The sequence below is a fragment of the Poecilia mexicana genome, unplaced genomic scaffold, assembly GCF_051168715.1.
Source record: "Poecilia mexicana isolate PSO_F unplaced genomic scaffold, ASM5116871v1 scaffold_1, whole genome shotgun sequence".
Lineage (NCBI taxonomy): Eukaryota > Metazoa > Chordata > Actinopteri > Cyprinodontiformes > Poeciliidae > Poecilia > Poecilia mexicana.
Genome location: NW_028263370.1, coordinates 24,435,453 through 24,451,578, shown reverse-complemented (window position 1 = coordinate 24,451,578; position 16,126 = coordinate 24,435,453). Strand labels below are relative to the sequence as shown.

At 45.4% G+C, this 16,126-nt stretch overlaps 1 protein-coding gene across 3 annotated transcripts in view; it reads left to right on the top strand.

The window, feature by feature from the left end:
• The window catches only part of LOC106910530 (uncharacterized), a 44,147-nt gene that overhangs the window by 13,628 nt on the left and 14,393 nt on the right, over positions 1-16,126 (top strand). For all 3 annotated transcript variants that reach the window (XM_088006798.1, XM_088006796.1, XM_088006797.1), the window contains exons 5-7: positions 3,484-3,687; positions 6,175-6,339; positions 6,795-6,938. In XM_088006798.1, coding sequence (XP_087862924.1) covers positions 3,484-3,687; positions 6,175-6,339; positions 6,795-6,938 — 513 coding nt within the window. The remainder of the gene's footprint in view (positions 1-3,483; positions 3,688-6,174; positions 6,340-6,794; positions 6,939-16,126) is intronic.

Sequence of the window (16,126 nt, the reverse complement as noted above, 5' to 3'; positions counted from 1 at the left end):
CCAGAATGCCCTGCTCTGTAGTCCACTTCCTGCTTTTGGAGCGGTCTCCGGTCCGCTTGGCGTTCACATTCAAACCGAACCAGAGTTCACTTCAGCCGAAGCCAGACCGAGGTTTGGAGAACCAGAGTTAGCTTAGCATTCACACCTCACCAACCGGAGTTTCTAGGAAAACAAACTGGAGTTTGATTAAAGTGGACCGGAGCCGGGCCGGAGCGGACCGGAGCGGAGTCGGTGCGGACCGGAGCTGGGCCGGAGCGGACCGGAGTTGGGCAGGAGCAGGTTGGAGCCGGGCCGGAGCCTGACCGGAGCCGGACCGGAGTTGGTGCGGACCGGAGTCGGAGCGGACCGGAGTTGGGCAGGAGCGGGTCGGAGCGGATTGGAGTCTGGTTGAACTGGTGTGGAGAATGCAGCCGTAGAGATGAGTGCAGGAACTCCAGCATCCGGTGCAGAGCTGCAGCCGCTTGGACCTGGCGGTCCAGGAAAACTCTGATCTCTCCAATAGGAAACTCATTGAGATCCACATGAGAAACTGGTTAATGATTCCTGAACCTGCTGCTTCTTGGACCTGAAGGCGATGGATGAATGGATGGATGAATGGACGGACGGACTGATTGATGGATGGATTGATGTTGATTTTTCTTGGATTTGTTTGGTTTTTTGTTGCGATTTTGTGAAATATTGTTTAGTATCTCATCTATCCTCTTGTTAGGTTTGTAGTTCTGTTCCTGTGAATTTTCTCTTAGTTTCCTTTGAGGTAATTCTCTGTGTTGTGACAGGAAGTTGCAGGACAAAGTGTTCCTGGTTTTACCGTTCTGAAACCCGGAAGGTTTTTGCTCCAAGCGTTTTCCCCCACAGAGTCGGTGGCGGTCTGATGTCCGCAGCGTCTGCCCTCCTCCTGGTCTGGCTGTGAGGAGCCGGAGGCCTTTGTTTCTCTCAGGGATTCTCTCCGCCTCGGTCTTTGGAAAGAATGTGTGAATCAGTCTGCAGAAATGACGAGTGACGCAGTGCTGCACAGTTCTTTCACTGTAAACCATCCGGCTGCAGAAAGACCAGTCCTGTCTGCTGGTTTGTCAGCTGTAATTTAAACTTATATTTAACTCTGTGAAAAGTTTAAACGCCTCCTTTCTGAGTCCATAACCGGCCCAACACATGTTTTTTCCTACGGAACAATAAAGTTCAGCATCAGACCACAGTTTGGTCCCACAAACAAGTCAGAGCAACAAAACAAAAGCTCAGAGGGGACAAAGGAACTCCTAGAAGACAAAACATCCAGGTTTTTATTTGCTGTCCTGATCCATGTGGTCTTCTGGGAATCTGCTTTGACAACAAACGTGTGAGAAAATAATTGAACTGAATAAAAATAAAATTCATCAGAAAAACATTGGAAGAATTTTTCATATTTCCGTTTCTACACAATCAACATTCAAGGATTTTGAGGAATTTGGGGGAATCTGATCTTCCACTACATTAAAAACCAGCATCAGCTGATGGAACCACAACCTGTCCCAGTACAGAATGATAGACAAACTGGACCTACTGGACTCTTTAGGATGCACTAACAGGAAGAGCTGGACGAAGGAAACTCAGTGTGGCTTTGAGTCCTCAATGTCAGAACGGATTTAAGGTTTGGAGAACAAAAAGGTCACAGAAAAATGTTCCTGGAACGTGTTTGATCCTGAAGTGGATGGATGGATGATGGACGGGTGGATGGATGGATGGATGGAGGATTGATGGATGATGGATGATGGGTGGATGGATGATTGATGATGGATGGATGATGGATGATGGGTGGATGGATGGATGGATGGTGGATGGATGATTGATGATGGATGGATGGATGGATGATTGATGGATGATGGATGCATGATGGATGATGGATGGATGGATGATGGGTGGATGGATGATTGATGATGGATGGATGAATGATGGGTGGATGGATGATTGATGATGGGTGGATGATGGATGGATGATGGATGGATGATTGATGGATGATGGATGGATGGATGATTGATGATGGATGGATGATTGATGATTGATGGATGATGGGTGGATGGATGGATGATGGATGGATGGATGATGGATGGATGGATGGATGGATGATGGGTGGATGGGTGGGTGGATGATTGATGATGGATGGATGATGGGTGGATGGTGGATGGATGAATGATGGGTGGATGGATGATTGATGGATGGATGATGGATGGATGGATGATTGATGGATGATGGATGCATGATGGATGATGGTTGGATGGATGATGGGTGGATGGATGATTGATGATGGATGGATGAATGATGGGTGGATGGATGATTGATGATGGGTGGATGGATGGATGATGGATGGATGGATGATGATGGATGGATGATGGATGGATGGATGAAGGATGGATGGGTGATGGGTGATGGATGGATGGGTGGATGGGTGATGGATGGATGATGGGTGGATGATGGATGGATGGATGATGGATGGATGATGGGTGGATGATGGATGATGGATGATGGATGGATGGGTGATGGATGGATGAAGGATGGATGGGTGATGGATGGATGGATGATGGATGATGGATGATGGATGGATGGATGGATGGGTGATGGATGGATGAAGGATGGATGGGTGATGGATGGATGGATGATGGATGGATGATGGGTGGATGGATGATGGATGGATGGATGAAGGATGGATGGGTAGATGGGTGATGGATGGATGATGGGTGGATGATGGATGGATGGATGAAGGATGGATGATGGATGGATGGGTGATGGATGGGTGATGGATGGATGGGTGATGGATGGATGAAGGATGGATGGGTGATGGATGGATGAAGGATGGATGGGTGATGGATGGATGATGGATGGGTGATGGATGGATGGGTGATGGATGGGTGATGGATGGATGATGGATGGATGGATGATGGATGGATGATGGATGGATGATGGGTGGGTGATGGATGGATGGGTGATGGATGGATGGGTGATGGATGGATGAAGGATGGATGGATGATGGATGGATGATGGATGGATGGATGGATGATGGATGATGGATGGATGTTTATGGGTGCTGTTAATGTTACACAGTTAAAAATTAACAGCAATAATTTGGGATATTTAGTCATAAGAGGAGATAAACGGGGTTTCAATTTCCAAGGTCATATTTTCACCAGGTTCATTCATTTGTAAATATTACAAACTAAATATTTTATTAGCATGCTAAATATTTAGTTTATTAACAAAGCTTTAAGTTAGCAAGGAAAGTCAGTATACAACTGAGCTAAATATTCAGTAAGCAAGCTAAATGTTTAGCTTTAGCTAAATGTTTAGCTTGCTAGATACAGCTGATGTTGATTCTTGACAGTGATTTCCAGTAAGTCAAGCAGCAGCTGAAACATTTTCATAATGTCTGCAGCTTCATTGTCGGAGAAAGTCGGATTTGTTTCTCTGTTTGTCTTGTTCTTTTCTTTAAGCCGGGTCGTTCTATTTGCTTCCCAGGTATTCCCAAACCTCGAGCATCAGGAGTCGCTCACAGTCCCACCGCCTCCATTCCCAAACCATCATCCAATCAGCAGTCAGCCCCTGGGTCGGCATGGCGACCACCTGCTCCCGCCGCCTCCAAGCTTCCTGTGAAAGGCGTGCCGGCCGGGCTGAGCTCCTCGTGTCTGGGGAGCAGCGAGAACAACGTGGCCAGCAGCAAAGGTGAGAGGGGGCGGGGCTTCCACACACACTTCCTGTCTCCCTCTGGACTTCCTGCGTCTCTGCCCCCATTTAATCGGGACAGATGTAAAACAGTCGGGTTGCTGGAGTGAAATAACACTGTCATCATCTGCGCCAACCCTGCAGAGACCGGGAATGTGAGCAAGTTGGGGTCAGAGGTCACATGTGGTAGAGATCCAGAGCTGGTGTCTGAGCACTGCTGCACTCTATAAATGACTTCCTGTTCCTCTTTAGTTCAGAGAAAGTATAACTTCCAGAAAGAAAGAAACATTTAGTTTCCATATCTGTGAAAAATCCTGATGCAGAGGAGGTTTTGGGGCGATTCCCAAAGATTACCTGAAAACAGGTAAGTATCAGGTGCTCAGGTGAAGGAAGACGCTTCGCTCGCTCTGACAGGAATCTCAGTTGAGTTTTTCCTAATTTACTGCTCTGTTCAGGACTAGCATATGGCTAGATTAGACGTACAAATGTAAGATGAGGTTTTTAAATGTTTTAGCAAACCTTAGCTTAGCTGCATTTGCTTCAGGTTAGCCACAAACTTTAGCTTCAACTTTAACTTTATTTAACTGCGTTTAGTTTAGCTTTTCTTAACTTTGCTCACCTTAGCCTGTCTTAGCATACCTTGTTTTGCTAACAAGGTATGCTAAGACATACCTTGTTAGGTATGCTAAGACTCCGATCATTGTAGTCTACCTGTACTTAACTTCGTTTGGTTTACCTTTGATGAACTTAGCTTAGCCTTCCATACGATAGCATTTACCTTAGCCTACTTTAGCTAATATTTGCTTAATGTAAACTTACCTTACTGTATCTTTAGCTAATATTTCTTAACTCATTCTAACTTTACCTTAGCTTGCCCTTTGCTCACATTTGTTCATGTTATCTTACCTTATTTTACCTAATCTTACATTGGCGTAATCTGTCTTATTTACTTTACATTAGATTAATTTAACCTGCCCAATCTATATTTGTGTTATTTTAAATGACCTTATCTTACAGCTTACGATTCATTTTGTTACCATCCTGATGAACTCATATTATTTTAGTTTAGCTTATTTTGGTTCTGTTGTATTTACAATTGAAAGAAAATAGATATATTCTTGTTAATATTAGTAAAAAATCAGTTTAGTTTATCTCATTTTATTTTAATTTGGATAACATCTGGCTTATTTTAATACGTTATGTTCTGTTTGTATATTAGCCTTTCAACAGCAAAATCAGTCAAAAGTAAATATTAGTACATAGCATGAACTGAACAAGAATACCTAAATGATGGATATTTAGATATCCATCATTTATATGGATATCAGTAAAGGTTACTGTCAGTAACCTGACCTTTACTGACAGGTAAAGGTCAGATAGAGGTCAGTTTCAGTGAAGGTTTTTATTCGTATATTTTGCCTTTTCCTCCTCCAGGAATGGAGTTGATCTTGTAAACATCTTTTTTACTTTCTCTTTTCACACACCGACAAGTTTCTGATGGTGTGATCGGGTTGTCACGGAAACCAGCCTGCGTTAGAGCAGCTGGTTACCATGGTGATGCTGGCCCTGAGAGCAGCGGAGGTGTTGAAACACCTCCACACAGATGGATCAGCGTGATTCATGCTCTCCGATCAGACTGGCCGTGTTGTCGGGTTCTGGTTCTGGTTCTGGTTCTGTGGTTGGAAACAGGAACATTCACCTGAGATGCAACATCTACCTTCTTCCAGGTTGAGAGTCAAGAAGAAAAACAACAAAAAAAGACGCTTCATGTCGAAATTCAATTAAAGAAAAATAAATTGCAATTTTAAATTTGGAAAAAAATAAGCAAATGTTTTTATTAAAGAAAAGCCATAATATCTGCCTTTTGTTAATAAAATAAAAAGTTGATAAAATTGAACTCTAGTTCCTCTTCGGTCCGTTTTAGGCCGGACTTGTGGTTCTGAACTGGTTCTAAATTTGATGCTTTGTGTTTTCCAAGCAGTTTGAAGGTTCTGATTCTGACGGGTTCTGTTGTAACAAACATTTTAATGGAGCTGGGTGGGCCTAGCCCCGCCTCCGAGACGCAGCTCCTCCCCTTCTCAGCTCCTTCAGACTAGCCAGCAGCAATTAGCAAACAGCTAGAGCTGCTGAGCTATTATAGGAGCTGCTGCTCAGAGCAACACTGGTAAAAACGTTAAAGGGTTAATAGAGGAGCCATGTTGGATGATTTCCTGGAGGCGGAGCTTCAGACAGAGGAGTTTCTTAAAGAGACAGAGGCCCAATTTCAAGGCATTAAAGCAGAAAGACCTAAATTTCTTCCAGGTCATATTTGATGCAACTATGAGAAGGTAACATAGTTACTTGATCATGCTATAAAATGGCCGCCACGTGAGAACAGAGACTACTGGCCCTTTAAGACCAGCGAAGGTTTTTTAGAATGAAATGAGACCTGAATGAAAATGGAGGAATGTGATGCTAGTTGAACCTGAAGCATTTTCTCTCCTTCAGCTCCATCTCCTGCCGGGTCGAAACCCGATGAGCCGCCCAGCAGAGGCAGCAGCAGCACCAGTGCTCCCAGTGCTCCCAGTGACGGCTCGTCCTGCTCCGCCCCCAAGCCTCCAGCGGCCGCCATGAGGGGCAGAGCGCCGTCTCTGCAGGCCAGGGCGACGACAGGTGAGGAGGCTTTAAACCGGGACAGGAAGGCAGAACCTCCAGGTCCGGTAAAACCAGCAGAACGATGGTGCCAGGATCGCTCTGGTTCTGGTTCTGGTTCTGGTTCTGGTTTCAGAGTTGAAATCAGGACTGATTTCATGGCGAAGGCTGCAGCGGTGATGATCCTCCCTCCTGATGTGACCTTTGACCCTTGGGGGATTATCAGTTGGGTTGGTTGCCGGGCAGATGTTTGTGTCTGGGTCAGAACCATGTGATCCAGAACAGGTGGGACCGTCGGAGCAGAACTGGCTGATTCTGTAGAGACGAGTGCAGCTGACGGGTCCGGTTCTGACGGGTCCGGTTCTGACGGGTCCGGTTCTGATTGATCTGGTTCTGACGGGTCCGGTTCTGACGGGTACGGTTCTGACTCCAGTCAGAGGTGATGGTGTTTGATGTCTCCTCTGTTGGACCTGCAGGTCTGAAGAGCCCGACCGGCACCAACCAGAACTCCATCAGAACTCCTGGCAGCCAGCCGGTGGCGAAGGCGGCGCCGTCCGGGTCGGCGAAGCCCCCACTGCAGAGGAACGGCTCGACCCGGCTCAGTCGCCTGAACAGCACAGGTAAGCCACCTGAGAGGCAGGGGGCGGGGCTTCCAGAAACGGGTTGTTGTCATGGAAACAGTAATAATGTAGCAACACGAGAACCTTCATCTGGACTGGTTGTTAATATTTAGCTTTCTAACTATTTAGTTTGGAGCTAAATATTAAGTGCTGAGTATGGAGGTAACTATATTAAAGCTAAAGTTAATATTTAAGTTTATTATCTGAGAGGAAATGAAAAAAATTGTCATAATTTCTAAAAGTCTCTAGATTAGGGCAGTTTTAATAATCTGGATTATGATGACTGTGAATGTTTCTCCGTGATTATTTGTGAGCAGCAAATTCCTTTGAATTTGAGCTGAACCACAGAAACGGGTCGGAACCAGGAAGCTGTAATTAAACTGGGCTGAAGTGGAGCTGCAATACTAATAAACATTTAGTTTTTATATCAGACGATCCTGAATACGAGAAATCCTCCTTTAATCTGCTGGTTTTAAACTCTGATCTGAATCCGTTCCGTTGTTTTTGTTCCTGCATGTTATTGGCGTTTAAACGTGTTTATTGTGTATTTTTGGGCCGCTTGCAGTCCGTCTGCAGTGACGCCCCCCGGCCTCCTTGTGGACTCGCCGTCAGCGTCGTCGCAGCTCCGCCGCCTCGCTAACGCCGCCTCGCTAACGCCGCCTCGCTAACGCCTTAAACGTGCAGCAGCGTGCCTGGCTCTGATTGGCTGAGGACTTCAAAGGCTCTCTGTGGTTTTCTGTTTTTGTCTGGATTGAAGTCAAACTTTATGGATTCTTTGAGGCGAACGCAGCTCCGTTTACCATCCACCCGTCTGCAGTTTAAAGTCTCATTAGGTTTTTTTCTTCTACTGAACTTTAATGTGAAGGAATCTAAAAACATGCAGCAATTAAAAGTTTATAAACCTTGCAGGTGAAGCCACGCCCTCTGCCAGCTGGGGGCGCTGGTTTGCATCTGGGACCTGCTGGATCAGATTCCTGAGTCAGGTTGGATGGAGAATATCTGTTAACATCAGGTGGATTCAGGTCTGGACTTTGACTAGGCCATTCTAACCCATGAATCTGCTCTGATCTAATCCATCCCATAATATCTCTGGCTGCTTGTTGAAGCCGGTTTTCCTGCTTCAACAAGGTGTGTGTAATCAGATCTTGTTCAATATGTTCGCGGCGTCTCGCTAACGGCTAGCTCCAGAATTTTAGTCGCAGCTCTCTGCTGCCACCACCTGGTGGGTCTTGTTCTGTCATGTTGACGGAGCCGTGTTGTGACTCCAAGAGTTTTATTCAAATATCGATGCAGTATTTTGGAAGCTGTCTGGTTTTATGGGTTATTATTGTCCATCTGGTGCGGAGCAGCTCCTGATACGCAGCTGATATGAGCCGATTTCATTCTGTAAAAAATGTTTACAATAAACATGTTAGATTTTAATATTTAAATTTTAAATATTAATTTTGAACCTAAAAACAATGTAAATACAATAAGACAGTTTTTGAAAGTAATTTTTTTGCATGCTGTTTCTGTGTTATTTTATTGAAGTGGCTGGGATCTATGGATCAGTAATCGGCTAGTAAGCCTGCTCTGGGATCGATTGGTAGTGGCTTCTCGTATCATTTATCATTTACCGTGATAAATTTCTTATCATGACAGGATTTCTGCTTTCTCTTTTTTACAATAAAGTACAATTAATGGTGTTTAAATGTATAAATTATCACAAAATATAAAACTTTGCCCAGTAGTTCCTCCATTCTCCACTAGGGGGATTTTTCGTGCTCTAGTTTTTCTGTCTCCAGTATTTTTAAGTCGGTAACAGCAGCACTTTGTGACCTTGATGTCGTCGTCGTTAGCGATGACATCAACTAAATATTTAATGTTTTTCTGGTAGACAACGCTCCCCTTTCTGCTCCCTCCATCGTTTTTGTCTGCTGGTTTTTCATCCGAGATGAAAACAACAATAGATCCGTTTACTGAGTAAAATAACAGTAACGGAGTGACTTTAATGGCTGACTGTAATCTGATTACTGGAGCAGGAATAGTCATGTTAGATTACTAGTTACTAAGTAATAAATGAGGACGTCCGTCTCTCCTCATGTCCACTCTGTCCTCATGTCCACTCTGTCCTCATGTCCACTCTGTCCTCATGTCCACTCTGTCCTCATGTCCACTCTGTCCCTTGAAAAGTTTTACTGAACCGTCGCCTGGTTTGGGTCTTTTCTACTCAACCTGCTGCTGGCAGAGGCGCGCGTGTGTGTGTGTGCGCGTGCATGCGTGCGTGTGTGTGTGTGCGCGTGCATGCGTGTGTGTGTGTGTATGTGTGTGTGTTCAGTCTCCTCTGAGCTTCTTTCATCACCAGTTTGATTTATCTATGGCTCTTTAAATGGAGGGAAAGCGGAGGGAGATTACTCCATCCTCTCTCTCCTCCTGCTCCTCCTCCTCCCTGTGTTTGCCCAGCAGAGCAGCAGCAGAGGGGTGGCCGACGCGCTCGTCTTTGTGTGAATTGAGAAACAAACTCTGAGGGAACACAGAGAGGATTTCCTCTTCCTCCATCTCCGTTTCTCTCCCTCTTTTCTTCTTGTTTTTCCACCTGAGCGACGGAGGAGAAGAAGTCGACCTTCTTTGGTGCCATTTTCTCCCTCCTCTCTGAGTCGTATGACAGAAACGCTCCTCCTCCTCCTCCTCTTCGTCGTACGTTTGTGTTTTTCCTGTTTTTCTGTGGCTTCGATGTGACGAAGAGCAGCTGGAAGATTAATGGACTCTGATTCCTGCATGAATCTGAGACACTCGGTTTCGGTTGGACCCACGTGGCGAAAGCAGAAACACGGACGAAGACCCAGTCGGTCGGAACCCCGGGTTTATCTTGGCTGAACGTTTCTTCATCTGAGGGAGGAAACAACCTTGGTGCTGATTTATCCTGAGGACCTGAATCCTCCTGGTACGAGGACGACCAGGGACGACCAGGGACGACCCGGAGACGACCCAGAAGCGAGACGATGCTCTGGTCTCCCAGACTCTCGCTGTCCAACTTCCATGTGAAGCTGACGGCTAAAGGACTTTTCCGAAACCTGCAGCTTCTGTCAGGATGCAGGAAAAACACCGTGGTGTTCCACGCAGGTCTGGACCCGGCCGGCCAACCATCCAACCATCATCCATCCAATCGCCATCCATCCAATCACCCAACCATCATCCATCCAATCACCCAACCATCATCCATCCAATCACCCAACCATCATCCATCCAATCACCCAACCATCATCCAACCACCACCCAATCACCATCCATCCAACCACCCATCCACCATCCAACCACCACCCATCCACCATCCAACCACCACCCAATCACCATCCAACTACCACCCAACCACCATCCATCCACCATCCAACCACCACCCAACCACCATCCATCCAACCACCCATCCACCATCCAACCACCACCCAACCACCATCCATCCAACCACCCATCCACCATCCAACCACCACCCAATCACCATCCATCCAACCACCCATCCACCATCCAACCACCACCCATCCACCATCCAACCACCACCCAATCACCATCCAACTACCACCCAACCACCATCCATCCACCATCCAACCACCACCCAACCACCATCCATCCAACCACCCATCCACCATCCAACCACCCATCCACCATCCAACCACCACCCAATCACCATCCAACTACCACCCAACCACCATCCAACTACCACCCAACCACCATCCAACTACCATCCAACTACCACCCAACCACCATCCAACCATCCAACCATCCAACCATCCAACCATCCAACCTCCATCCAACCACCCAACCATCATCCATCCAACCACTCAACCGTCATCCAACCACCATCCATCCAACCACCATCCAACCAACATCCATTTATCCAACTGCTGTCCTCTGTCTCATCCTCTTCTCGTCGTCCTTTTCTCTGTCACTTTCATAGATTTCAGCATTTCCCAGTTTGTTCCACTTTTCCCCAAATTGTCCTTTTTTGTCCAAGTTTCTCTGAGGTGATTCATTGTTATTGTTTCATGTTTTCTTAGTTTATCCCAGTCTGTCCCAGTTTATCCCAATCTGTCCCAGTCTGGTTTCGTTCCTCTCATCTTCATCATGAGCCAGCCATCCTCTTCCTCTCACTGTTTGTGATGTCAGTCTAACCCCTAGCCTTCCCGCCCTTCCTCCTCCTCTTCCTCGGCAGCCATTGTTGCCTGCAGTATTGTGTGGATCGTCCCTTTAGCTCTGCCTGTCAGTTGTGTTCACGCAGACAAGCGTGGACGCTTTCTGCACGAGTGGCTCAGCAGCGAATAAAGATGGCCGCCGGTTGTTTCAGCGGCGCCATGCGACATGAACAGGACGCGCTCCGTCCTTCGCCTCCTCCTCTTCCTCAGTCACCGCTCTGGAGAAAACAGAGTTTCTGTTTCTGTTTAGAGAAATCTCAGGAGCCAAACAGTTTTAATCTGATGCAGATTGGCTAATCTCTGGGCGGCCATGTTTAATCCCAGGAGGAAAAAAAACAACGTTTGAGAATAATTTACAAAGTTTTATTTTTAAAATGCATTTTTTTCTTCACATTTTTTACATGTGTTATTTGCTTTCAATAATATTGGAACAAATTTCTCTCCATAGTTTTCAAACAATCTTTAAGGTGTAGATGAATCTTAATGTCTGAAAATGCCCTGAGTTCAGACATTTCTTTATATTTTAAAGCACAGATTTATGGCCTGTGTCATGTCTGGCGACCTTTGACCCCGAAGTAAAGCTGTGAATCAGGAAGTAGATCAGTACATGCTGCTTCTGCCTTTTAGCTAACTGAGTTTAAACTGAACCAGTTTGGAAAAAGGTCGAATAACCTTGCTCTTTATTTAATAAACTGCATGTTGAGTCGCCACCAGAGGCCAGCAGTTTTTGCAATACGCTGGTAGACTGTTAACAAAGCATCCCACCGCGAGCGGAGGTCAGAGGTCACATTCTGGTGTCACCTGATAGAAAATTGGGTGCTTGTAGTTCTGCGTTTTAGCCACCTGGTGCCAGCATCTCTGACAGGTTGGACCTTTAACCTCACAGGTTGAATCAGTCAAATATTGATGCTAAACAGAAGATTTAAAGGGCCGGTGTTTTCCAGGCACATGGCGGCCATTTTATAGCGGAATCATGTAACTATGTTACTGTCAGTTGTTATTAAGATGCTATATGTGTCAAATATGACCTAAAAGATATTTGACGATTTAACGACTTGAAATTGGGTCTCTGTCTCTTTAAAAGCTCCTGCTCTTTCTGAAGCTCCGCCTCCAGGAAGTCGTCCCAACATGGCTCCTCTATTAACCCTTTAGCATTTTTACCAGCGCTGCTCTGAGCAGCAGCTCCTGTAATGAGCTCAGCAGCTGTTTAATTGCTGCTGGCTAGTCTGAAGGAGCTGCAGGGGAGGAGCTGTGCCTGTGAGGCGGGGCTAGGTCCACCAGGCTTTTAGCTGACTGGTTGCCATGGAGATTTTTTTTTTTTTAAGGTTTTATTGGCTTTATTTATTTTTTATTTGATAGTTAATTGACAGGAAGGTGGGTAATGAGAGAAGAGGGAAGACATGCAGCAAAGGTCACCAGGCCGGGAATCGAACCTGCGACAGCTGCGTCGAGGACTGAGGCCTCCATATGTGGGTTGTGCTGAACCCCTGCGCCTCCACAGCACCCCGTTGCCATGGAGATTAAAGGATTTCTGATTAGGGAAAAACATTAAAATGATGGAAAGATAAAAACACTGATTTTACGCGATACCGGCCCTTTAACTGTAAACTGGATCTTTAAGAAATTCTGGTTCTGGACGGTAAATCATTGTTTGTTCTGGTCAGAACCAAATATTTCAGATCCCATCTGATTTCATGTTTCTCATCCAGATTAGTGGTTAATTCCTCCATCTTGAACATTTCGTCTGGATTAAGAGCCGTGTTTGGACCGCTCCGGCTGGGTTCTGGCCCAGATGGACCCGGTTCTGTTCAAAGCGGCTCCTCTCTGGGAGGATTCGTCCAGCTGAGCGCGGCGGCACGTGTTTGGCCGCCGCTGCGTGTTTTCTGGGTCGGGATCCACAGACCCGTTTCCCCGCTGGATGTAGGTCAGTTTAGTCATCCAGCTGCAGCCGAGGCGGCCCGTAATCTGCTGCTGGATTATAATCCCACGGCCCAGAACAGGTCGTTACGCTGGAGATGTTTTTATTTTCAAATCTGAAGCTGCTGGTTCAACATTTATATAATTTTTATTTTATATTTTTACACTGAAATGTAAAAATCAGTTTGATCTAAATCATTTTTAAGATTTAATGACATTAATCCCTGAATATTAAAATAACTTTCCTACAATTCATCCAGATTCTAGACGGTTTTCTAATCTCAAGGTTTTCTCTTATAATTGGTAAACTTAGGATTTTTAAGTAGAAACAAATTTATAAATAAATATGAACTGAAATAATCTGTTACTGGAGCAAGTTTTAGAAAGTTAGACTTTCACTGCAGAAAACTGGGATATTTTCCTTCAGATGCATTAAAGAAATTTATTTTTCTTGAGTCAGAAACTTGATAATTTGATCTTTTTCTGCATCTTTTCCCATCAGCCGGGTCACCTATAAACCCTCTTCGGTGTGGAAACAGTTACTGAGGAAAGAAGTTGAGTATTTTTTAGCTGAATTTAAACTTTCTCAGAACATTTTGAAACAAACTTAAACAGCCAGGTTGCAGTTTGGAACCTGCAGGGAGAAACGTCTGAAACTGGACTGGACGGTTCGGGTGTGACGTCACATCTGGAGGGGAATCAGGGATGCTCGTGTCAACCTGACTGAAGTACGGTGGTGGCAGCACCATGCTGTGTGGTTCTGATTTACTGCAGGAAGAAAAAACAGATTCTCTAATTAATGAGCCTTTTGGGAAACTTCTGACGTGAAACCAGAGTCGTTTGGTTCTGATCCGGCTTCGGACCGAAGGAACAAAAACTGGGCGTGTCGTTTTATCAGGTGTATGTAAACTTCTGGCTCTCCTTCCTGTCGTCGCCGTCCAGGTAAAAACCAGGACAGAAAGGAAGCTGTTGCTAGGTAACCGTTCAGTCCGGTCGGATGCAAACGGGTCATGGAGAGCACGCCTGTTACCGTGGTAACAGGCGCCACTGTGTTTCCGCTTGCAGTCAGATCATCCAGCTGCTCCGTTGGCAGGAAGTTCTGAACGGTTCTGATCGTACTGGGTCCAACAGAACCACCAGAACAGTAACAGTGATAATAATAGTGATGTAACCTTAATGCTGCTGAAGCCGCAGACGAACCGTCGCTTAGCGGTTCATGAAGGAGAAGCAAAGTGTTTAAAGCTGAAGGCTCATCTGATGCTTCTCCTCTTCCTCCTCCTATTTCTTCACTTTCCCCTCCTGCTCTTCCTCTTCCTCCTGCTTTTCCTCCTCATCATCCTCCTGCTCCCTGGTTTTCCTCGCTCTTCGTCGTGTTGTCGGCCCTGCATGCTAACTGTCTGGTCTCTCCTCCAGTCTGGGCTCAGCAGCTCTGCCTTTCAGCCAGAGAGGCTCCAGGTACTAACTCACCTCAGCACACCTTCCTACATGAAGTGCTTAAACCAGGGGGTCCAAAGTGGGTCCTGGAGGCCCGGCATCCTGCATGTTCCAGTTCTCTCTCTGGTGGTAGCAACAACGTCCTCAGCATGTCGATGTTCTTTTCAGGGCTCTAACGAGCCGTCATTTGATCCAGGTGCGTTAAACCAGGGAGAGAATAAAACTTGCAGGATGCCGGGCCTCCAGGACCCACTTTGGACCCCCTGCTTTAACCTCCCATCTGTCCAGGTTTCATGCTTTGATCCGGACTGCATCATTATCCAGGTTTTCTGAAGCTTTTTGTGAAGATTACAGTAAAATCTGGATAAAAATGGCTCACAGTTTTTAATAAGACTGGAACATTTTTCCCCTCAACAAACTCAAACTTCATATTTTCACACAGATTTTCCTTCAGTTTAGAAGAAGTAAAACATCAGATTTATTCAGAACCAACAGAGTCAATCATCTGCTTTACTGTTAGCTGAACTAGTGTTTCTGGTTGGTTTACAGTCAGCGCAGCTAGCTTTGTAGTTAGCGGTGCCCAGTGCCACCATTGCTCATCAGTCACAAGGGGAAGAGCAGAAAAGCTCATTACGAAAAGCTGCTGATCTCAATTAGTGATGGTTTATGGCTCATATTGAAGAGATTTCTGGATGTCAATGTGTTTCTCTGTTCATTATCAAAAGGATTCTTTGTGTCTGTTGGAGCAATCAAAGGTGTGTTGTTAAATCTGACAGCTCTCCGCTTGAACGTCTGGTCCGGTTCTGACCCGGTTCTGACCCGGTCCAGAATCCCTGAATGAGGGATGAAACTGTTAGTAAATGATCGATTAGGATCGATTCACATTGATCCTAAAATAACCAAACCGTAGAGAAACGGCAGGCTTGAGCCATGTTGTCCTGCTCAGCGGCCGCCAGCAGGGGGCAGTGTTTGTCTGAAACTAAAGGAGACTCTTCTCAGCTTTTGATTTAAAGTCTGAACCAACAGAAATGATCATCAGCTCTGTTTCAGTCACTAGCTACGGTAACGTAGATCCCAGAGGAGTGAGAGGTCTCACTCTGCTTCTGATTTAGAGGAGCTCCGGGAGGAAACCTGCAGCTTGATGCTAAAGATGGAGAAACGTTCTCTGCTCTTCTCAAACATTCATTTCTATTTAAAGTTTATCGACAAGTTCTTGCATTATTATGCTCTTAACATCATATTACTGGAAAATGGTCTCAAAACAACAATATTATCATTTAAGGGAATAACTTCTGGGACTTTTTTATCGTTTTGGCTCTAGTGGCCTTTATTTGATAGTTAATTAACAGGAAAGTTAGTAATGGGAGAAGACATGCAGCAAAGGTTGCCAAGGCTGGGAATCGAACCTGCGACAGCTGCATCAAGGACTAACCCACCCTGCGCCACCACAGCACACTCCAACTTCTGGGACAATTAATAGACGTGTTATTGTGACAGGTCAATTATCACATTTTAATTGAAAGCTGTATGTCGACAAGATAAACATTTTCATTTCAAAAATCCTTTTTTCTGCTAAATCCTTGAATAAATAGACAAATATATTTACTCTGTTATTTTGGTTATAAAACACCAGATTGGTGCAAGAAGCTCAGAACTGGTGAGTTTGATTAA